General features: G+C 38.4%; 1 protein-coding gene across 1 annotated transcript in view; it reads left to right on the top strand.

Moving 5' to 3' along the window:
- Positions 1 to 15,599: 15,599 nt before the first annotated feature.
- Positions 15,600 to 24,949, top strand: part of KHDRBS2 (KH RNA binding domain containing, signal transduction associated 2) — a 731,890-nt gene continuing 722,540 nt past the window's right edge. The window contains exon 1 of the mRNA XM_068558149.1: positions 15,600 to 15,690. Coding sequence (XP_068414250.1) covers positions 15,600 to 15,690 — 91 coding nt within the window. The remainder of the gene's footprint in view (positions 15,691 to 24,949) is intronic.

The raw sequence follows: 24,949 nt of genomic DNA, 5'->3' as shown, positions 1-24,949 counted from the left end.
ATGTACCTGTTGGCCATCTGTATGTCTTCTTTGAAAAAATGTCTATTTAGATCCTGTTTCCAGTTTTTAATCAGATTGTTTGTTTTTGCCACTGAGTCATATGAGTTCCATATATATTTTGGGCCCTGGGCCTTGGATAAGCTGGGCTGGAAAACCCGGCCCTGGTTTCCACAGCCACGACTAAGGTCTGCAGACTTGGCTCTGGAGGCATGGATGGATGTGTCTCCTGCCAGGTACCTGGGTGGGCTGGACTGCTCCTTGACCATGACTGGAGGGGTTGGAGCCTAGCGTAGAGCTCATCAGGGTCTCCTGAGGCGTAGGTGTGAGCATCTTCCACTGGGTCCCTGTGCTGGCAGGACTGCCCGTGGACTTGGCTGTGAGGGAGCAGGAGCCTGTTACAGGGCACTTTCAGGATCCCTGGGACATAGGTGGGAGTATCTCCTGACAAGTCCCCATGCCAGGAGGACTGTACGCAGACTATGGCAGAGATTGGCTAGAACCCAGTACAGGGACTTTCCAGAAATACGTACATACATTCACCAAAAGACAATCAAAAGAATGGTAATAGCAGAACAATTTTTAGTAGCCTCAAGCTGAACTCCCCAAATATCCATCAAGAAGGGAACTTGGGGGCTTCCCTGGTGGCGCAATGGTTGAGAATCTGCCTGCCAATGCAGGGGACACGGGTTCGAGCCCTGGTCTGGGAAGATCCCACATGCCGCGGAGCGACTAGGCCCGTGAGCCACAATTGCTGAGCCTGCGCATCTGGAGCCTGTGCTCTGCAAAGGGAGAGGCCGCGATAGTGAGAGGCCCGGGCACCGCAATGAAGAGTGGCCCCCACTTGCTGCAACTGGAGAAAGCCCTCGCACAGAAACGAAGACCCAACACAGCCAAAAATAAATATAAAAAAAGGGAACTTGGTATATTTAAATAATGCAATATTATACAGAAATAAGAATGATTGATCAATTGTTACACAAAACATGGAGGACATTTAAAAACATAATATTAGAAACAATATTGTAAATATATTGCAAACATAAGGAACGAGATATAAAAATTGTTTGATTTAAATTTTTAAAACTTGCATACTACTCTATAATATTAGAAAAAAGAATTATGGTTGCCAGGAGCTGGGTGGGAGGGATGATTAGGCAGAGCACATAGGATTTTTAGGGCAGTGAAAACACTCCATGATACTATAATGATGGATTCATGTAGTTATACATTTGTCCAAATCCACAGAGTGTACAACACCAATACTGAACTGTAATGCAAACTATGGAATTTGGGTGATTATGATGTGTCAGCGTAGGTTCATCAATTGTAACAAAGGTAGCACTGTGATGGGGATGCTGATAATGGGGGAGGCTATACATGTGTGGGGGCACTGGGTGTATGGGAAATCTGTGTTCCCTCCTCTCAATTTTGTGAACTAAAACTGCTCTAAAAAAAATAAAAAATCGTTATTAAAAAAAAAAGAAATGGAGGCTCATTTGGAAATATCTCTCAATATTTTAAATATCTATTTTCTGCTGATAGGAAATTACATTAGAGATATGTTCATATACATAAAAGATGACTTAACGTACCCTGTTTATATTAATAAGATATTGAAAACATCCTAAATGTGCATCAGTAGGTGTGTGGCTAAGACACTCATATGTGCTCACCAATATCATTTTACTCTTGGTCACACTATTTTTTTATTCTCCCTATTATTAAACGAGGCATGTGGCTGAGTCTGTGGGTCAGCGGAATGTGGGCAGAGGTGATGTGCTGGATTCCTAAACGCTCCACCCCTCTACCTATCTACAGGTATTTAAAACACAGTGCCCTGTGGGCAGGGGAAATGGATAAATGAGGGTGTTGGAATAAATGACTATAAAATTACAACAACAATATTATATAAATCATTAAACTTTATATTCTCTCTCAAGTTAAGTAAATTAACTGTTGTTTTTTAAGTTTTCAGTAATAGGTATTGCATTTTATGTAATGCCTTTCCAGCTTATATTTGTTTATTTTTTCCAATGATACATTGTATTGAATTACTATTAATCCTTTTTCTAAAAATATAACTGTAGTAATCACTACTACTACTAATAATAAACAAATATTGAACTCTTACAATTTTCCAGACACTGTCTTAAGTGTTTAACCGTATTAACCAACCTAAATGTTCACAACACTTGTCTGAGATACATAACGTTAGCCCTATGTCATGGATCAGGAAAGTGAGGCATGGCAAGTTTCATTAACTTGACAGAGTTAAATATCCATTAAGTAGCTGAGCTAGTCTTCAAATCCTCTCTTAAACACAGATTTATATTTTCTCTTATTATACTACCTTTGCATGCCTGAGAATTAATCTCACTTGATGAATAGAAAATATTTTAATATAGTGATGAGTATATTTGCTTATGTTTAACTTATGATTTTTACATTTTTGTCTACAACTGGAATTGGGGTATTAAAAATAAAGTTTTGGTTCACTAATATTCTTAAAATGATGGCAGTCCCCTATTTCTTACTGTGAAATATGTGGTACAGAATATGAATAATGCTGCTCTAGGAAAGGGGATTGAACTCACTTGTATAACACCCTCAGACTGGAAATTTCAGGAGGTAATTCTTCAAATCATTTTCATCCTCTTACCTCACTATCCTTTGTTCAGATTGTGAAATTCCTTGTGCCACATTTGGTAAAATATATTTTCGCATAGAATTATTCTGAACTTATATTTTTGTAACTAGAAAAAGTAGAATTTGTTTGCTGATATTCTAGAAACTTTCTCTGTGAAATAATAATTTTTTTATCTGACCTGTAAATTGACCTTAACTTATTTGAAAGGGTATCCAGTGTGGGACTAGTGTTCTGCTTTAATAAAGCTTTTATCTACCTTCATAGAGTAAACATAATTATTTTATATACTTAAGCCTCCCAGGATATTATGTTTTATATTAACACATAAGGATATATTACTATCAGTCTACTGTATTAAAATTTTAACTGTAAACTACATGTTGTATGCGATATAGGATTTAATTTTAAACTGAAAATTACTTTTTATTGAGATTTTAAAATGAATTTCTGTATTTCCAATTAGGAATATTTTCTTTAGAACTAGAAAGAAAATATATCTAAATGTCAGACAATTAGAAAAACATTTAAAAAATATCTTTCAAACTTAAATAGCTGTCATACTTAAAAGGAATGCCTATGTACATTAATTGTACTTTTACAGGTGTCTCTCAAAGTTTCCTTTTATTCCCAATGCATTAAAATATACCAAAAGATAGCAGTGAACTCTAATTCTGTTTACTTGAAAAATATTGTAATTTCTGTTTTGATCAAAATAATAAGTTCCTGTAAGATGTACTTATTTTCAGAAAAAGCACCTCACCAGACACAAAATCTGCTGGCACCTTGATCTTAGAATTCCAGCCTCCAGAACTGTGGGAAATAAATGCTTGCTTTTTTTTAAAAAAAAAAGTATTAATAAGATAAATTAATAGAAAAAATGAGAACATGGGGAAACAACTGTACTAAGAAAAAGACTACAATTATTACCAAACAGTAATGTAACTTCAAGTATACAAAATAAAAATGTCTATCTGGAAGTTTGGGGTCAACATTGGATAAATCAGGGGTTAAATTTGGGAGAGGGTAAGGGATGCTAAGTAACCTTTGTTCAAGAGGGAAATGCAGAATCCCCAGGTGTCAAGCCATGGGCCTCTCTTATTCCCTCAATACTAGCAAGAACGAAGCCTGGAACTTGCCTCTCAATTAATTAATATGGACACAGCAAGGAAGGTGCAGATGAAAAAAGGCTACCTGTCACAGAAAGTGTGTAGTTTCCTAATTTAAAATAGAGGGTAGAATAGGAGGGGGATGGCCTGATGGAACCCCAAATAAGTTAGAAAACATCATTGGGAAGGAAAAGTACAGAATGGGAGGAGGGTGGGTAAAGGGTTGCTCTAATTGTTCAGGAGTCCGCTGGACCAGGGTTCTTGGCCTCCTTAACCAATAGAAATTGATCAGAGGCCTGGCAAGAAATTCAGGCAAGGCTTTATTGGGGCGCCTGCTGCAACAGGGGGAAGTGAGAACAAGTTCGGGTTCCCTTGCTCACTCCCCAAGGGGAGCGAGCAGGTTCCTTACATGGGGTGAGGGTAGGGGTGTGTCCAGGGGTCGGGCCAGAGGGCTGGCTTAGGTGGTTAGCCCACCCCTTTGGTGGTGTTGAGTGCAGGGGGAATGTGCAGTACCCTGCTTTTGCTCCCAACACCCTGCTTTTGCTCCCAGCTCTTCAGAATTGGTAGTTGGGTCTGGGTTATTTTTTGGTCTCTTTGTATTTTGTTGTCCATAATTTGCCCCAACTGAGCATGCATGCAGTCGTTTTTAGTCCCTTATAGTTTCTTTGTATTTTGTTGCTTGAGGACACTTTTGTCCAGGTGCAAACACTGCAGCAAAGTGTCCCAGGTCCCAGGTCCCAGCCTGTCTCAAAAAGACCTCATTTAGAGTTAAAATGATTGGGTTTTCAATATACAATGTACAAATATGCCAACTGAGTGCAATGTGAAGACCACATATAAAGATACATAATTTATTTGATATTAAATTTTTGTGTATTATTCTCACACAACCATTAGCAGTGAACTATATACCAAGTAAGTTCATGAACAGTGAAGCTTGTTTTTGTCGACTTAGAGATACAGCATACACATACTGACAGCCTTCACTTGAATACAGTTGTGTGTGTGTATGTTTATTACTTTCACTGGGATATGAACTCTTTAAAGTAATGAACAATTAATTTCTCTTTTGTATCCACTCATCACTTAGTGCAAATCCTTTCATATAATGAGTTTCCAACGACTGTAAGAGTGATATAGTTTGTGTTTTGATATAACCTCTTTACATTTGCATCTAATACTTAGGACAAGCAGTTTGCATGATGGTTTACACTATATATATATCGATATATCTATATCTATATATATCTATATATCTATCTCACAATACCTGAACTCCAGGACACTGAGCAATTGACATGCTAAAGAAAAGCAGGACACTTTAAAAAGAAGGAATCTAGGGGAAAGAACTCTCTATATCACTAAATTATTATTTTTTCTATAAAAATGTATTACAGCCTCTCCCCGGGAGATGCACTGTCATCTCTCTTGGCTGGAATTGGCAGCGCCCTTTTATTTACTCCTCTTACTTCTCATTTAAATATCATGCACTAGACTGTCACTCCTGATTTTACTACTTTGTACTGCCTATGGGCTTTTTTTCAACTCATTTAAAAGGCATTATGCTTCGATAATGGCCTGTTTAAAGATGGAATAAAATTATGATTTTAAACTTCAATTTAATCAATGCCAGAGGCTACCAGAGATATAGGGCTTCTCATGAAAAGTTCTACTCTAGTTGAACTCTTTATATATTGTTCTTTATTAGAAACTTTGCAGAGTATATATACATGAATATGTGTGAATAAATATGCAAATATATTTGCAAAAGTAATTTTCATCATTATAGCTAATTAGCATTGATAGAATCTTGGAATTTGTTTGCCTTTATTTATAGGATTCACATACAAAAATGAAGCACTTTTTAGTAGTAAGGACTCAGGCCTTGGGATTTGGCAGATCTAGCTTCGAATTCTTGTTCTGCTTTTTTTCTGGCTATGTAACGTTGGTGACGTTACTTAACTTCTCTGAGTTACCCATCTGGAAAATGATGATGACAGGCTCTATGACTAAGGTCTGAGTTAGATAACATTGTAAATCACTAGCCTTCAAAAACATTAGTATTCCCCTTAGAGAAAAATGAGAGAAGTTACTGGTCTAAATATAGGTCCTCTTGTCTTTTTTTTCCCTCTCTAGAATATATAACAACCAAAAGAAAATGACATGTTTGTACAGCAACTTAATCTACTTACGAGTAACATAAAGAGAAAAAACAAAAACAAAAACCCAGGTTCAGTGAGAATTCCTAAACTGGCTATAGATCTACTGGTAAAATTATAAATAATTATGAATTTTATAATGCATTTAACAAATATGTTCATTTCTGAAGGTATATGTATGTGTCTGTGTATTATATATATATATATATAGCTTGATGAATTTAGCACAGATTTAAAATAAACATGAAGGAAGAACTTACTACTTCTGAAATGTATCCAAAGTGAAGTCTTTATTTGCCCCCCTCGCTTCATCCCCACTCAGGGATGGTGACACCATCTACCAAGTGGTTTCTCATGCACTTGTCTGGATTAGTGGTGACATTTCTAGTCCCCTCACCTTGCCGTATCCAGTCTACTGATAAGCCGTTTTGTTCTCTGCCTCCAGAATATACCTTGAATATTTCCTTTTCTCTCTGCATCCACTGCCATTATAGAACAAGCCACTGTCATCTCCCATTTGAACTGTTACATCAATCTCCTGGATGAGGTATTGGCTGCAAAAACAGAAACACCCAAAGTAACCAGTGTTTTTAAAAAGTCAGTTGTTTCCTCCCTAAGATAAAAGAAACATAGAGTTAAGTAGCCCAGAGCTGCCACAAGTTCTACGAAGCTGCCACAGAGCCCAGTTGCTTCCTGTGCACCATGTAGGTGCAATCCTCCAGCTCCTCGTCCATGAGGAAGGCCAGAGCTCCAGCCAGGCTAGCAGCAGTGTGAGGACAGAGGGCAGAAGGACACCCCCCTTTTCTTTACGGACTACCTAAAAGTACACATGACACTTCAATTTGTGGCTACATTGGCCAGAAATTAATCCCACAGGTCACTAGTTCCAAGGGGGCCTGGAAAATGTCTTGAAGTCAATGTGATCAGCTAATAGCTGCGGTTGCTTCTATCTGGTTCTTGTCTCCCCCGCAACATAAGGCTGTAGGATGCTCCAACTATGCTCCCAGGTATCTAGGTATGTACTAAAGTACCTCCCACACAGTGTGCCTTAGCACAGGGGTCCCCAACCCCGGGCCTCAGTCGGGTATTGGTCTGCAGCCTGTTAGGAACTGTGCTGCATAGCAGGAGGTGAGCGGCGGGCAAGCCAGCAAAGCTTCATCTGCCGCTCCCCATCGCTCGCATTACCGCCTGAACCGTCCCCCACAACAACGTCCGTGGAAAAGTTGTCTTCCGCTAAACCGGTCCCTGGTGCCAAAAAGGTTGGGGACTGCTGCCTTAGCACACACTGTGTTCTCTGCTCAGAGGCTTCTAATTCCATTCCGCCCCTGATAACGCCTTATCTTTCAGGCTTTACTCTAGTATCACTTCTCTGGATAGATTTTCTCTGAAAATCCAATTAAAGTTGCCTCCTTCCCTCACCCCCTTGTTCCTCTCTCTCAGAGAACCCAGTTTTGTCCTTGATGACACTAATTACCAATGACATTTATGTATTTGTTATTTTTCTTGATTTCTCTCTACCTTATCCACTAGTCTAAAACAGTGGTCCCCAACCTTTTTGGCACCAGGGACCAGTTTCGTGGAAGACAATTTTTCCATGGACGGGAGGGGGTGGGGTGTGGGGGGGAAGGGAGGGATGGTTCAGGTGGTACTGTGAGCGATGGGGAGTGGTGGTGAGGTGAGCGGCAGATGGAGCTTCCTTCGCTCTCCAGCCACTCACCTCCTGCTGTGTGGCCTGGTTCCTAACAGGCCACAGACCCAGTACTGGTTTGCGTCCCCAGGGTTGGGGACCCCTGGTCTAAAAGATCTATAAGGGTGGAGACTATGTTTCTTTTTTCTCAGTGTACAATGCATGATACACAGTAGATGCCCAATAAGTATTAGCAAGAAAAAATGAAAAGGAAAAAAGGAAGGGATTAAGGAAAGAAGATAGAAAGTATAAATTCTTTCAAAAACCCAGGGATGCTAACCTTTATGGAATGCTTGCTGGTTTGCCTTTTATCTTCCTCTTAGTCATTTTTCCATTTTTTGGTCTCACAGTTACAGTTCAGAAAAAAGTACATTCAGTTCAATATTCACTGAGTGAATAATTTGCTCTTACCTGTGAAAACAATCAGAATTGATCTTAAAATATTGTTTTGAAATCCATATCCACTGGATTCAACTCTCCAAGTGAAAATGAAACAGGTAAATCGAAATTTTATAAATCATGTTTAGATACTGCCTCCCAAGAAAATGCTCTGCATACCTTTTGGAATCATGCTTATGGGTCAAGACTAACAGACTTCTCTGCAAGTCCAGGAACAGAAATATAGGGATTAAATTCATGAATGTCTTATAAAGTGCCCTGTCTGCTACTATAATTGTTTGTAAGGAAGTAAAATACTTTAAAAGACCTTTTGCCTGTACAGTAATGAACGTGAAAGTATTCTGCTGAATATAAAATCACTTACTTTTCTTAGAAATCAATCCAATTGGTTGAATACCTGCATACCTTATGAAAGTTTGTCAATCCTAAACATCTCTCTTAAACTTGCTTTGTGTTCCATTGTCAATAGTCATGTTTTGCCTTTCACCAAATGACACTTTTATCTTCAGTAATGACTATAAAAAACTAATTGAAGCCAATATTCATCCTGAATAACATTAGATTGTTCTTAGTGCTCTTAGCTATCCCCGTCTTTAATTTTATTTAAAGATTTTTTTTCATATGATGTTGGTATACCATTTGGATTTTTATCAGTTTTTTTTGTTGCATTTATCAATCTGGTTTCACGTGTTCTTTTGGTTTGCCTTGCAGGAAATTTAAATTTATCCTCATTTTACTTTCTACAAGCTGTCTTTGAGACTTCAGTCCCTTTTTTTTTTAACCTATGCCAAAGAACACTTTATAGACATTGGTGAAACAGTGCACTGCCAATCCTTTTAGCTGAGCTATATTTTATTTTTAATGAAAGATTATTAGTATTCATGTGAGAATATTATATATTTTGAGTTCAGTCACATTTCCATTTGGCTGCTTTGTAGAAATAATTTTTCTTTTTATGGAGGACTTATCAGAGAATTTTAAGACAGGAAAAAGCCTTTGAAAGCCATTACCCTGCCCCCAGGAAATGAATACTTTTTTGATGTAATGGTCATATCATACATAAAAATTATTTTCACCTAAAAAGAAGACAATTCTTCATTGACTAATTCTTTAAAAATGGCTAATTGTGTAGTAAATTTCTACAACTGCTATTTTAAAAGGAATAATTGAGCCAACATAATTATTGTATTACTTTTCTTTGGAAAGAAATAAGTGGGTAATTCACACATAAGTGTTTTGAACTTTTAGTGAGATTTGTAAAGTTGCTTAAAAAGTTTGGTAATTTGTGGCCAAATTAATTAATTCAATTCATGCTATGACAAAGGCTACATGATGTAAGTATGGCTGTCCATGGCTAGCTAGTAAACTGGGGTTTGCATAAGATACTTTGAGGTTATTTTTGGTCATATCTAGATTTTTTTTTTTTTAATTCCCACTATTTAGGGATAATTTAATGATATTTTTTAATAAACTCATTTATTTTTATTTATTTATTTTTGGCTGCGTTGGGTCTTTGTTGCTGCACATGGGCTTTCTCTAGTTGCCGCAAGTGGGGGCTACTCTTCTTTGCAGAGCACGGGATCTAGGTGCATGGGCTTCAGTAGTTGTGGCTCGTGGGCTCTAGAGCGCAGGCTCAGTAGTTGTGGACCATGGGCTTAGTTGCTCGACAGCATGTGGGGTCTTCCCGAACCAGGGCTCAAACCCGTGTCCCCTGCATTGGCAGGTGGATTCTTAATCACTGCCCCATTAGGGAAGCCCCATATCTAGATTTTTCTGTTTTTTTAAAATTTTATTTTGAAGTAATTTCAGATTTTCAGAAAAGTGCTAAAATAATAGAGAAAATTCCAACATACCCTTCATCCAATTTCTTCAAATGTTAATATTTTACCTCATTTGCTCTATCACTTTATCATTTTTTCTCTATCTTTGTCTCTCCTTCTCCCTTTTTCTGTATATACATGTATGTACATACATTTTTCCTTAATTATTTGAAAGTTACATACACGATGCCCTTTTATCCCTTAAATACTTTATGTTCAAAACACAGACATTCACTTGTATAATCACAATACCATTAGCAAAATCTGTAAACTAAAAGAATAGACCTTATTCACATTTTGCCAATTATCCCATCACTGTCCTTTATGGTAAAAATAAATATAAAATAAAAACAAAATCTTGTCCAGGATCCAATCTAGGATTACACTTTGTGTTTAGTTGCCATGTATTGAGATACTTTTCACAATATTTATTAGCTCCTTCCTGGTTGAGTGGTCATGATACCACCCAACATCTTACACAATGTCTGTGTCTTTGATTTTTTTATTTGTTGTCTCTCCTGTGTTGGGCTGATGAAATCTCGGCTCTGGAACTGTGTTTTCTAATTTCATTATCATTGTTTTCAAGTGGCTCACACCTGCTTTATAAGAACTATTTTATACAGTAGGATTTCATAATGAATGTTTCCTGTATGGTAATATCGTTTAATATGAGAGACCAGGATGATTTAAAAAATTACACCAAACAAGCATCTGCAGTATTTTAAAAACTTGAATGGAATGATATTCTCTTAAAGTACTATTTCAATATCCTTTCTATAAGTGTTTTTTTAAAAATCCCTCCAACCGAAATTGAATCCACTCTTTTTTCCCTTGTTTTAATCATGATATAAAACAATTGCTTATACCTCTATGTCTGTGGCAGAAGTTTTAGTGTACTTGAAGACTGTTTTTATTAAATCATCTCTTAGTCTTCATCTATTTATTTTATACTAAATACAACAGACATCAGATCTTTATTTGCTGTGTATGAAAAATATTTTACTGATGTGATTTTTTTACCTTAATATATTGATCTCCAGAACTAATCAAAAATGAGCTACAATTCAACAATTCAAAGATTTAACTTTAAGAAGATAGTCAATAAATTTCACCTTGGAACAAAAGCTTCCTTTCCCTTCCCCAAAACACAGTGACTGCTCCTCGGGTGCTGTCAAGGCCAGCACAAGTGTGTCAGTGCAGTGACTGTCCACAGAGATACAGCAAGATGAACTGGTCAGTTTTCCAAATAGAGATAATTTCAACATCAGAAATGGTTTGAATTGTTAGGTCACTTTAGAATTAAGAAGAGCTTACATTTGTGAGGATTCAGAATAGCAGTATTCCAAACACAGTAGTAAGCTTTCAACAAATATCAGTTCCTTTGTCTCTCTTCTTCTGCCCTTTAATTATACAGTTGTATCAGCTTAAATCCATTACAATATGCTAATTTTAAAGCTTTGCAATCAGAAAACACTTTTTTTCATACACACACACACACACACACACAAACACAGATATATAGGCCAGCTTTGAATGGAGACTATTCATTTTGTGCTGTGGTATATTAGCATATAGCATCAGTTTTGGCTCTGAACACACTATATATGATAGATTTTTTATTGCACATGCTACTACTTCTTGGTTGTCAACAGAGCCAACTCTCCATTCCCTTCCCTCCTTGCAACCCTAAAACATATCATGGAAGTTATGACTGAAATTAATAGAAATATTAAAGCAGCAACTTCCATGTAATGGGCTCTGTCAAGCTCTTCAGTAGGTGAAAATGAGTCAGTATTTTGGTCCTTCATTATACTCTGTCCTAGAGTCATTACATACATTATTGGGCTGCTACAATTTTATTAACCCATAGTTCTCATTGTGAGTTCTACTAATCCTTGGAGTAAGTAGGTTAGTGTGGTATCCCTAAAGTTGATGAGAACTCTGAAATAGAAACTGCATGTTTTACTTGATAATACAGTTTGGGTATTTTTTTATTAGTGTGCAGAGATAAGCCTGATTAAATGCCCTGCAGCATGGCCTTACCTATAAGTGTTTGTGAAAGTATTGAATTAACTACAGGACATATTCTACAGTGCATGCCTTATTCATCCTTCAAAACCAAATTTGGTTGGTGCAAAATTTTCCATAATATCCCGTTGTTGAAATTATAGTGCAGTAAATGGAATGCCATTGAAAAAAAGCCTTTCAGGACTAGAACTCATGTTTAAAATAAGATAAATCTTTATCTAAGATATATGAATCAATTCAGTGGTGAGTTTGGTTAAGTTATTTACACCATTAGAAGAGGAGGTAGTCTTACCAGTAATTATAATTTATTCATGTATAGGCACATAATACTCTCAATTCAACATGATCTATAGAAGGCTCTCAATTTATTTACATTTATGTTTATTAAATTTTTGCATTATTAAGGTTGCTCTGAGAAAATCCACTAAACAGTTGTGGCACCTATTAAATATTTATAGGTGAAGTAAATGGAGAACACACAGTGACATAGAGTCATCTACTGAAAACACATGAATTTGATGCTGGATAAGTGTATGTGTAGGGCACTTGGAGAATCTGCCTTTATTCAGCCATATCCTGTTTGGAAATAAGCAATATTTGTGAGTCAGTTCTGAAGCATATTGATTATTAAGGGCCAATGTAGCTTCTATATTTTTATTCTGTAATGTTCATCATGTGTTAAATATACAAACTATCCTAAAGATTAGATTAACATTATTTTTCTTTTAATTTTTTAAAGATACATAAATGCACTTTTTTTTTCTGTTAGAATGCATTTTAGGCTTGCTGAGTGTTTACCTGAGAAAATAAAATTATAAATATTTCCTGATAATAAGTAAGAAAAGTAAAAGTTAGCTAGCTTACCATATTTATTAATGACCTGGATATCCAAAGACACTGTATGATAAAGTCACCCCTTGGACAGCTCTCCATGGTATCTCCTTAGTGCACCTTTAATCACTGGAAAACAGGACTGTGGAAAACAGGACTGTGAATGGATAATGTAAATGCTGTTGCTGGACAGAACAAGAGTTACTGCATTTTTTGATTCATGAAACTGGATTTGTGCATGTCCCCCATCAGCACCGTATGCTTTAGATTAAAAGGCTTGGTAGGCTAGTCAGTTCCAGGAGTAAGCCAGGCTCTTTCAGATCACATGGCTTTCGCATGGGCAAACCCAACTGCCTGGAATACCTTTCTCTGTTCATTTTACACAGATAGCTCCTTCCTTTCCACTAGATTTTGCTTTAAATGCCAACTCCTGAGCAAGACTGCATGTCTATCCTGGCAAAAAAATGAGACCTTCCCTTATTCTCTTCCTTAACTCCTTGCTTGGTTCCCTCTTGGCCTTTATTGCAGCCAGCAATTACCTGTTATCTTGTGTATTTGGTTTTGTCTTTCCCCATTTGAAAATCATCTCTATGATGACAGAGCATGAATGTTTGTAGCTCATTCACCAATTTTTCTCCAATTTCTCCCTAGGCTCTTTTCAGTATTCAGTAAACATTATTGAATGCATACATGCATAAATAAATTAAATACTTAATGCACAAAAAGGTAGGCTAAAGCAGTGTAAATGGTACCTAACAGACTTGAATTTTAATATCAACTTTAGCATTAACTAGTTTAATGCTAAATTTTTTTAATGTGATGAGAACTTAAGATCTCCTCTTTTATCAACTTTTAACTATGCAATACGGTATTATTAACTGTAGTCATCATGCTATATATGACATCCCTAGGACTTACGTATTTTATAACTGGAAGCTTGTACCTTTTGACCACGTTCACACATTTTGGCCACCCCCCATCACAAGGTACTCTTATAGGCCTAGGGTAACAACACTGTAGGGAACACAGATCACTTTAAAGTGTTATATTTTTTATATAGGAAAGCTCTTGATTAAAAAAGAATTCCTGAAGAAATGTGATTTTTTTCCTACAGTCAAAAAACAAAATTATCAATGAGTCATGGTTCTCACAGCTTATTTCATGAACTTTTAACATTCCTATCACATGTGTTAGTGACATAGTCCCTTCCCATTGGTCACGTGGTAGCATAGACTCAGCTTCTGGGTGGGGTGAAGGTGACTAGTGCCAAATGAGGTCATATTTGTTACTTCTGGGTCACTGAGCTTCTCTGTCTCTGCCTTAGTTTCCACAACTATAAAACAAAGAAAGTAATACTTATGCCTGTGTTTTTCAGACTGCTTCCGTAAGGACAAATTGAGATAATGGATGTCAAGGCATGTTAAATTTTTTAAAAATTATATAAGTAAGAGATAATCTCCAACCTTATCTTGAAAAATAAATAAGAAAAATTTTAATACAGTAAGAGAACTTGGAAAAGTTTCAGCATGCTTTATTTGTAGGAAAATTAGCCTCCATTTTTTCCACAAACAAAAATGGTGGGGGAGAGGTGAATTGGAAAATGATTGTTTATGAAAAGAGACGGTAGAAAGATTGTTCTGTAGTATCTGAAGCACGGAAGCTGCATTTTCATGCCCCATTTGTAAAAGAAGGATGGGCAGTGTTGGTGATACCGGAGGGTTCAACTCTCCTTTAAAACAGAAGTGGAATAGATACAAAGTAGCCCAGCGGCAACACCTGGTGAAAGAGAATGTTACATCCTAAATAAAGGAGAAAGGGGGAAATTGGAGCAACCGTAGTTACCTGTTTCCTAGTCTCTTCCTTCTTCCACATGTTTTCCTAATTCCTTCACAAACTTATTGATTATGTTGCTTTTTAGTTTTAAAATTCAGCCCCCTCCCAGAATCCCTCCCATAGATAGGGATTGGGGGAGGAGGCATGGATGGAGGACAACCAGAACTACGTCAATACCCCAATGATTGTACAGGGGAGGCGTGTTGCTGTGCAACAATACAGCCCGGGAGCCGCTTTATTTGTTTATCAATGAACATTCTACTGCGTCCCTGCGATGTAGGTCAGGCTCATTGGAAATACCAGCCGCCGATCACATGCAGTCTTCATTATATTTCCAGGCCGGATGCACAGCTGATTCCTGCACACTGGAGTGCGTCTGAGCTGCAGGACGGAGAGGAGACACCTGTGCCTTAGCGACGCAGGTAAAGTCCCATCTACCTTCCCGAGGCTTTCCCCTGTGCTCTCCCGTCCCCTCCGCGCGCCCTCCTCACCCCCATCTGCCCTCCCGTCTTGGACCCTAGCTTCTCTGTTCAACCGGTGATTTTCCCGCTCTCTCTCGGCACCTCAGCAGAAGACAAGGAGGGCTCCACACAACTGGGCATGCCTAATAACCAGGGAGGGCTCTGGCTGCGAGAAGAAAGCGCTTGCACCTTCCGCGCTCCCCTCCCCTCTCTTGCTGCCTCCTGCCACTCAGGCGACCCGACTTGCGGCGAGGTCCAGTGAGGGCCCGTGGTCTCTCGGGGTCCCGCCTCTCGCGGCACCCTCTCCAATCAGCGTTGGGCAGAGGCGGGACGCGCCCTTCGCCCGCCTCTCCAGTTCAGGCTGCTAGTTCGAGCCGGGCTGGGCGCGAGCGAGGGACTGAGGCAGTACGGGTCGGGAGGCGCGGGGCCGCGCAGCCCGACGGCGGGGGCGGGCGCGGCGCGAGACCGGAGAGGGCGCCAGACCCCGGGCCGCGGCGGAGGGAGGCGGGAGGCGGGAGGCGGGAGGCGGGAGGCGGGCGGCGGGCGGCGGGCGAGCAGGGCTGCCGGCGACCTGCGTCCGAGCGCGCGGAGCCCTGCGCCTGGCCGGGGTCTGTCCGAAGTCCGCGCTATGGAAGAGGAGAAATACTTGCCTGAGCTGATGGCAGAAAAAGATAGCCTGGATCCATCTTTTGTGCACGCCTCGCGCCTGCTAGCCGAAGGTAGGACTTGCTCCCCAGGTGGACACAGACAGCTGGCCCCTGTCACCGCAGCGGGGTTCGGGGAGCGGAGTTGGGGAGGACGCCCGTCTCCTTCGCGGAGACTGTCCCCTACGGTGCTCGACCCAGAGCTGCGGACAGAGCAGGTCCCCGGGCGGCGGATGCTCCCTCTCTCCCTCCGCAGCTGAATTTGGGGAGCCCGGAGCTGCGAGCTCTGTGGCGATGGAGACGTGCCCGGCTAGGATCTTTGATGGAGAGACGTGAGGAGCTACGCGGTCCACTGGGATATTTTCACTGTGCAGAGGGAAGGGAAATCAATTTCGAGTGAATGGTGATCAATGTAGTGTTTTAAGAGCTTCTTAGCTACAAATCAGCATTTCATTTTCTTTTTTTCTTTTTCTTTTTCTTTCTTTCTTTCTTTCTTTTCTTTCTTTCTTTCCTTTTCTTTCTTTTTTGTTCTTTTTCTTTCTTCTGCTTGGTAAGCGATTTTGATGTTCTTTAGTCTAATTACAGTCTTTCCTATGGAAAGTCTTAGAATTAACCTAGATTAAATTCTGCGTGTTCTTTTATGTTTGTGAACGTGGAAGAGGCTAAGTGCTTATCAGTTTATTTGAAGTGTGATGATTGCGTGCTCTGGGAGATGCTGATCCCTGGGAACGCTCCACAATTGATCAACTGTTTTACCAAGTGTGCATTTTCTTTTGTGTACCTGTAATGTTAAAAGAGATTTCATTCCCAGAGGAACAGAAATGTCTTGTCTTTTGCGTTCTTTTGAAAGGTCGTTTAAACACACACACACACACACACACACGAACATGAACTTTTGTATGACAGAAGTATTAACCAAATTACTTCATTTATCTTGAAATAATGCCGTCTAACTGCTAAAGGTACTCAAGATATCTGTAGCAGTCTACACCTGTCTTTTTTAAAACAACTCTAGATTTTTTTTTTTCTTGATGAATGCCTCATTAATAATAAACTGCTTCATCATCAAATTGACTACAATGCAGTGTTGTAGCTTAGGTTCTTATGAACTTACCTATAGTAAAACTAAAAGTAACAACTTTCTCTTCCTCAGCCCTTAAGCATTAAAGGAAATGTTTTCTTTTTCGAGATTTAGTTGTACATGGAAGGAAAAATTCTAATCCTCCATGTATGAGTCAAATAGTCATTAGGTTTATTTAAATGTTTTATTGATGGATTATTATTTACAAAAATAAAGTGTCAGGTGTTTTTCTATTTTGTATACTAAGTAATTAAGAAAAGCTTTATAATTGAAATATTGAATGTGTGAAACAACTAAACTGTTTTTCAGGGAACAAGTTGGTTTTATAGAGGATTTAGGACAGAAAATGCAATCATGCTTACTACCTTCTTGGTTACTGAATGAAAAAAAAAAAAATTGAAGTTGAAAATGAAAGTCAATTAAAAAATTAAACTCTCCCTCTACTCTATTAAAAAATAAAGATAACTACATAAAAATAATAGGAATATTGTAAATTACTGGGTAAATAAATGATTAAGATTGTTCAAAATGATTAAAAATGAGGTTAAAAGTCTTCTTAAATCATTTACTTCAATATATTTTCCAGAAGTGCCCTCATTTAGCTGATAATGCTTTAAAATGGAAAAAAGTTACAAATTGATCATTTTCTCAGACCTGCTAATTGGACTTCTTTTGGGGACAGCAGACTTGATTAATTCATCAGTCATTAATGAGAGTTAGTGCACTGAAAACTGCCAAACTACAGCAATGCGTGTTGAGGAGCCCTAAATAGAGAGTGCAAGTATTTCTGCAGCTGGTAAAACAGTCAGAGAAGGCTGTGCACCTGGTTCCTTAACATTTTTTTTTCCTCAGGAACTTCGTTTCTTGATACTTAGGAACATGTTCCTATGTACTTTGTAATTTAATTTTTTCCCAGTAGGGGGAAGCATGTTCTGCTTTTGTAAAGAATTAGGGGGAAAAAGCTCCTAAATAGAGAGAAAAACATCTAAGTAAGAAACAGAGAGAGGTGTCCAAATTTCAGAGGAATCATAATGAGGAAAAGAGGATGGAGGGGGTGATGATAATAATCTTGAGTATATAAAGAGATAGGCCAAAAGAGACACAAGACTTAAATTCTCTAATTGTACCGGAGGCTCTTTATATGTGCTTATTGAAGAGTGTCCTTTTGAATCTCTAATAAACCTTAACATACATTTTACATTATAGATCTTTCATTATCTTTTCAAAGGCCATCTGCCTAGATTCTTAAGTCTTGTTTCGGATCTCTATAGGAGAGTGTTGTTGAGATAATTTTATTTCTCACCCCTGGAAATGTACTGATTGAAGGCAGCAGCTATAAATAAACCTGACACAGATGTTCATTTGGAAAGAAGGTGCTCAGTGGAGTACATTTCAGCCAGCACTGTGCAGACCGTCTCAAGACTGAGTGAGTAATAAAAATGATCCAGATGCTTCAGTTCTTCGGAATGATTTTCTGGAAGCTAATACATACAAGGGCAGTGATGCAAACCAATGAGCTTTCACAGTGATTTATTTTGCTTTTTTGATTGGTGGTAGATGCAAATCAGTGCTCAATTGTGACTACTTCACTTAGAATTGAAGGCCATAGGGTTAAAAGTGCTAGTTTGTTCGTTATTTTGTTATTTTTGTTGTAGTTTGTTATTTCACTTGTTCCTGCTGTGTACTTTCAGTAGGAATGATTCTGAGAAAGTTAAAGGAAGAGCCCAAACATTTTATGTATTGTGTTGTTACTTAGAAAAATCTTGAATACTGTGGTTTGAAGAGTATAATATGTTTAAGTAGTTAAAATAATTTTCTTCTGTGATTATAATATTGTTTAATTACCTATTTGTATGGAAGGTGCTTTGGAGTATGATAAAACAGCAAATTCAGCATGATCCTTGAAGTTCCACTCAGCCTCTGAATTTGCTTGCCAGATGAAATTAGACGAGGTTATTTATATCTGTGATACTGCTGGGAAGTGCACTAAACTGTGAATCCAGATACCTGGATTTTAATTCCACTTTTGCCTAAACTGAATCTTGGTAAATTTCCCTTCCCTGGGCCAGTTTCCTTGTCTCAAATTGAGGAGTCGGACTAGATTTCTTTGTAATTCTAATGAAGTCTGGGACTACTGCTGATGCAAAGGAGTGGTGTTTGTGTATTCAGAATACCAAAATCAGTGGCTGAATATTTTGGAAACTTTTTTCATTCTTTCTTAGTTTAATGATTAATAATACATTTATTGCATTATAATGCAATTTGAAGCATAAACATTATTTTGGGCACTGGGGACAGATTTATGTTTTTATGTTTACTGAACCATTCTCAAGGCTTGGGAGCTAAAAATGTATATGCATGGAAATATTCTTGTTTGCAGTAAAGCATGCCTGTCTGCTGATATAGAGCTGTTCAAATTTATAGATTCAATTATGACGATTCCATACCTTTAAGAGGATTAATAAATTCTTGTCCAATTGAGAGTGTTTTGGGTTCTCTGGCTGGCAAGATTTCCTAACCTGAATCCTTCACAAATATTGGTAGATTCATCATTGTTTTGATTGACTGATCATATGATGAAGTCAAATATTGCCAAATATCCCAACAGTTCAAGGGATTTTTAAAAAACTCTGGGTGCTTTTTTCAATTTTTGTGAAAAGCTTGCCCTTCCATCTAGGATTGGCTTGTTTGCAGGTGTGGATGAATGAGAGGAACATGGATTAATAGTTTATCACAAATGCTGACTGTAGTGATTTAACTACATTTAAATTTTCAGTAAGGATCATTTTTAAACTCAGAATGTATTCCTTGAAATATTTTCCATAAAACATGGTGAGTTCTTAAGTTAAAGAAATGTATTGGTATAATGTCTAAAACCAACTTCTGATAAAAAATAGTATTCATGTGACTTTTCCTTTGATTGATGTAATCTCTTTTCTCTCCCAATAAATTTGGGATAATCTTATTTATGTTTCTTAAATAAAAACAAAAATTGGCAAAAAAAACCCTAAAACTAAGTTAAAGGTATCTTTGATCTGCAGTTAAAACACATTTATCATATAGTGGAGAAATTCTGCTTTAGCAAACAAAACACTTGGGATGGAGTGTTGAGACCCCTGCCAACTGTGAAATAAAGGATATTTCATTTATTTCCTTTCTGATTCTCAGTTTCTTCACCTGTAAAACAGCAAAACGAATATCCACCAGCCAGGGTTCTTTTAAAGTTAAAAAATGCTGTTTGTGACTATGTAAGCTGTATTTTAAAATAGGAATTTTTGTACAACTAAAACAAAAACATAAGCAGAAATTCTACAAATATAAGATGATGCTTTTAAGACTTTCCTTAATGTTTTAATGGCATTGTGGACTTGACCTCAACTTGAAGCTTGATTTTGTAATAAAATGAGCACTGACTTAACTCTCTGAATCACTGCTGAGTGAAATTTGAACTCATACACCAAATTATGAAATAAATTATCAATCTTATAAAAGATGATTCCAACGAGAGATTTTAAAATATCGTGTTCCCTCCGTCAGTGGTCGGTCACTTGCCCGTGTCTGACTTGAGCCTGGTTAGCCCAGGACCTGGGTCTTTCGAGGCTCATTCCACACCTGCTTGGCCTCCTCATCAGGCCACATGTCCGTCACTCTGGGCAGCTGGCTTCATCCTCCTTTTCATCAAGGGAAGTGGATCTCTGTCTTCCGAAGTTCTTCAGCCTCCTACCACTTAAAAAATTCCATAGTCCTTTCATTCCCAGAGGGTGAAATTAATTGTTTTGTTCAAGGCTGACTTGTTCACAGCATCCTTAATCCCAGCACCCATCATCCCCTCCAGGTCTGGCCTATTATTGTATCCTTTCTTCAGTAGTTCCAACGTCTTCCTCCCCAGCTTTCCTTGGAGCAGCCTGTAAACATGATTCAATCGGAATCACTTAAAAAAAATAGAATACTTGTTTCACTTGCTGAAAGTAATAAAAATAACCTCTCTTGACAATTTTTCTCCTTTGTTTCCTTCAAGTTTCTGATGCCATGAGTCCATACAGCTGCTCACTTTCTCAGTTTACCTTCCACAGGTCCTCCATCTCGCTGCAGTCCTCATCATTGTCTTGAAACCAGAGGCTCCTGTGAGAATCATCTAATTGCCAAATCCAGTAAAATGTGTCTGACCTCTCATCAGGGCGCTTGGCTGCACTTTCCACTATTGTTCTTCTTCCAATTTCTTGGCTTCTCCCTTGGTTTACAAGCACTACACACTGTTGGTTTTTCTCTTCTGTCTCGCTTACCAGTGCTCACCATCCTCCCTCTCTCTCCTCCCCACCCCAACACACACACCCTGTCAGAGTGGTTCATTCAAGATCAGAGTATGACCATGTCACGCCTTTAAATGCTATTGTCATAGGCAGGCCACCTCTGACAGCAGGCCAGCAGAGGGAGGGGGTGCTGCTTGCCTGGACGCTTCTGGGGCAGGGAGAGTCCAGGCTCCCCCAGGCGCCTAGGGGAGGGAGGGAGGGGCCCCTTGTTGCTGTTCCCGTGTGGTCTTTAGTGACACCGAGAGGGGTGGGGAGGAGTTCCAGCAGGAGTGAAAGATTCTCCGACACCCCCTGGCTTGGAGGGGAGAGGATGCATTGGTCCTGCTCCTGAGGGTAGACATCCGGGTCTCCACGTGGCCTCTGTCCCCACTGCCGGTGGTATGGAAGCGCTGTTGCCTATTCAGTCCCCCTGCCTCCCCCCAGAGGGAAGGGGTGCCCCTTCACAGTGGAGAGAGGCTGGACGCCCAGGCTCCCTATTTAATTTTTCTTGATTCAGGTGAGCGTGAGACACCGGTTTTTGGGTTTGGTTTTGTATTCTGTGTTGTTTGGCTGGGGAAGGATGTTTCTTGTCTAAAAGTTTTCTGTCTTGCAAGGTTGCCCTCTTTCTAGTCCTGTGGCCGGAGAGAGCAGGCTTTGCTTGAGCCTTTTTTTGGTCTCCTTCTGTTGATGTTCCTGGGTTTCCAACCTTTCCAGCTCCCACTTTGGCATATATGAAACACAAGAAAAACTAGCAAAACCACTGCCTGAGTCACATGGTACCCAGCCAGCCTGCCTTCTTCCTGCCCCCTTCCGCAAAGTCTTCTGTGTTTATTTTATATATAATATCCAGTCTTCATTCATTTGTGTTTTAATTTATTTCTTTATAAGATTTTCTTTTGAAGGCAGGTTCAGTCTTGTACATTAATATTTCATTAACTAATTATGTAAGAATGAGTATGACCAGGATAAATCCATCTGGATAATGGACACAATATCTGATCAAAATTTTTGGTTTCTATTAAGTACACAATCTAGATTGGAGCTCTGTGTTCCCATGGCAGCTGTAGAAGGAGGGAAGTTTTAGAGATGGTTTTTAGAAACCCTTGGAGATGACTCTCTAGTGTCACCAGCCTTTCCTATGTCATTATTTGTTTGAGCATTTGATTTGATCCCTTTTCTTGTCTGAATACAGATTATAAGAAATGTAGCTTAATCGGAATTATATCCTGACACCAGTTGGTTTCTTTAAATGGTGAATTTCAATAAAATAAGTATGATATAGAAATATATATTTTTTAAAAATAATAGAGTACTGGTTAATAGCTGATCTTCCAAAGGAATGTTAGCAGATACCCATGTTATATGACTTCTTCATTTTCTCCAGTGGAGAGTTCTGAAATAATTGCATGTTTTATTTGTCAAAAAGTTGAGAGGTCACAGCCAAGTATCTTGTTGCACAATTATTTTTAACTGTTTTGGGAAGCAAATCATTTGTAGCGTATCCTCCATTGCTTACCTTACCCTCAGGAGCACTACTTCCAAAAAATTTTTGCAGTAGAGAGAGATAATAAACATTCAAGAACACCTGAATGACAAAGTTTTCGGTCCTTTACTATAGATGCACTTATAGTTTAGCTACAGTTTGGGGGATGAGTCCTGTGGGGCAAGGACTCAATGACCCTTGACTATGTGATCGCACATGCCCTTGAATGTGAGTTGGAAACACTGGTCCTCAGTATGTGTTATTGGTATATGAAGAGGTATCAGATGTTTAATTTATTAGTTTTTAACAGTATACATAAGATATAAATAACAGTGCATGGTAAGAGCTGCTGGGGTTTACAGACTGCTGGTGTCACAGAGATTCCGAGGAGGTCACGGTGATTGTAGATCTTCATTCTCAGGGTCACTTTGTCAACATTGGTGAGGAGATACTCTTTGTCACGCAGTGTACTGGATGCTGACACGCCTACCACAATGCATCCACTCGCCAATCCTATGAGATAGTTACTAGCATTACCCTATCTTACAAATGAGAAAAATTAAGAATTAGAGAAGTTAATTTATCTCAGATCACACAGCAAATAAATTATAAAGCTGAAACCCAGGCTTTCTTACCCAGAGGCAGGTGTACTGGTTACAGCATCCTCTTTCCCGTGGGAGAGACACTGCTTCAGGCAGGCTTTGCAGGAAGGTCAGATATTAACATGCAAAGTACTTTGAGGAGATCAGCGTGGTGGTCATCATTCACTTCTGAAATATGTTCCTGAATGCAAGTATTGGATGAATTCTTCCACAGCGTCTTTAAATAAGTATAGTATATAAAAGACAAATACATTTATAAATGGGGAAATTTACCTTAGTACAGAATTGGGTTCAGGATTATCGAGGGAGCCTACATTTTCAGTGTCTTGCATCGACTGTTGTTTCTGAGGGAGTTTAGTGGGGAGATGGTGAAGAGCAGGAGAACACTTTTTTTTCTTTTTTTGGATCCAAAAGAGGGATTGGAGAACTTTGTGTGATTTGCTGAGACTTTTTCTTTCCATGTTTTTTTTTAAGAGAACTGCTTACATTTGCCAAATTCTTCTAGGAAGGAAGAACAACCATAGGTCCTCTCTTCTGTCTTGAGGGAGTGTCAGTTTTGTTTAAAATTTGGGAGTTGAGTAGAGTTCACATGTGGTCAGAAACTGAGAACCGGTTTCACCAGCATGGCCTGATTCAAATGTTATCTATAGGTAATGAGGCTTTAGGATTTAATGACTTTGAAACAGATTGGTCTGTATTATTACACTTTTATCAGGAATGGCACAGTTGATGCCCATTTCCTTCAAAACATTGAAGATTAGATTTTACCTTCTAATAGAAAAGCAGAATGAACATGTTTTCTCTCGGGTATAGCTATTTTTAGCAGGTTCATTGTATGTCAGAAAATGATAGACCCTGATGCAGCTCAGGAGACAGAGCCTCAGTGATGGGAACTCAGTAGAGGCTGAAGGAGAAGAAATCTGTTCATTTTGAGAAGAAAGGGATGACTAGAGTAATAGCTGCTTTTCTTGAACATATACTGTGGGTCACGTCCTTACATTATATCCAAAAAGGCAGGTAATATTGTCCCTATATTATGGGAAGGATAAAGAGGCAGATTAGAGGATAGCCTAATCCATTTGGATTTTTTAAGTAATAAATCAGAGGTTAAGTAAATGTCCAACTATAATGTGAAAGTCTCAAAAAGCAACCATTAAACATTGAAACACTAAACAGTATTGCAGAATATGACTTGTTTAAGGAAATACCAAGATCTTGCTTTGAACAACTTTTAGGAGAGTTAAATATCTGTTACTAGAGAATTTGTTTCCTTTAAAATAATTTTCTTTAGGAAATTTAAGGAATTTGATTTTTAGAAATTTGATTTACGTGTAGCAATATACTCATTGTATAAAAGAAGACTATAAAATGAAAACAGTAACATGAATACAAAACAGAATACAGTTCTTACTGTATATTTAAGCATGTAAATGTGAGTGTTAAATTGAATTAAGTATCATCCATATCTCCACATAGTCTGTTTTTCTTCTTAGAAGCCAAAAACTAGAAGCTGCCTTTTTATCCATCTAAGATCTGGTGCAAGAGGGGGCCTTTAAGGAATTGTGTGAAGATGAAAGTCATTTGATGTGCTGAGGCAGATGGCAATTTATTATATGCGATTGTTTTGGAATGGACTTCTTGAGGATAGATGTCTCTGTAGTAAGCTAGTATTCTGAAATTAGTGAAAGATTGGAAATTATATCATATCCATATAAGGAAAATCTGGTAGAAGAAAGTGTTATGATAATTAAAAGCCATTTAATGGAATTAGATGAGGTGATAAGTATTTAGAATGAAGTACAGTAAGCCAAATGGTTTCTCTTTGAGTAAAATGAGCAGACTGTGTGTGTGTGTGTGTGTGTGTGTGTGTGTGTGTGTG

Source organism: Eschrichtius robustus, chromosome 12 (assembly GCF_028021215.1).
Source record: "Eschrichtius robustus isolate mEscRob2 chromosome 12, mEscRob2.pri, whole genome shotgun sequence".
Lineage (NCBI taxonomy): Eukaryota > Metazoa > Chordata > Mammalia > Artiodactyla > Eschrichtiidae > Eschrichtius > Eschrichtius robustus.
The sequence above is the reverse complement of the archived record's forward strand: the minus strand, read 5'-3'. Positions and strand labels throughout refer to the sequence as shown.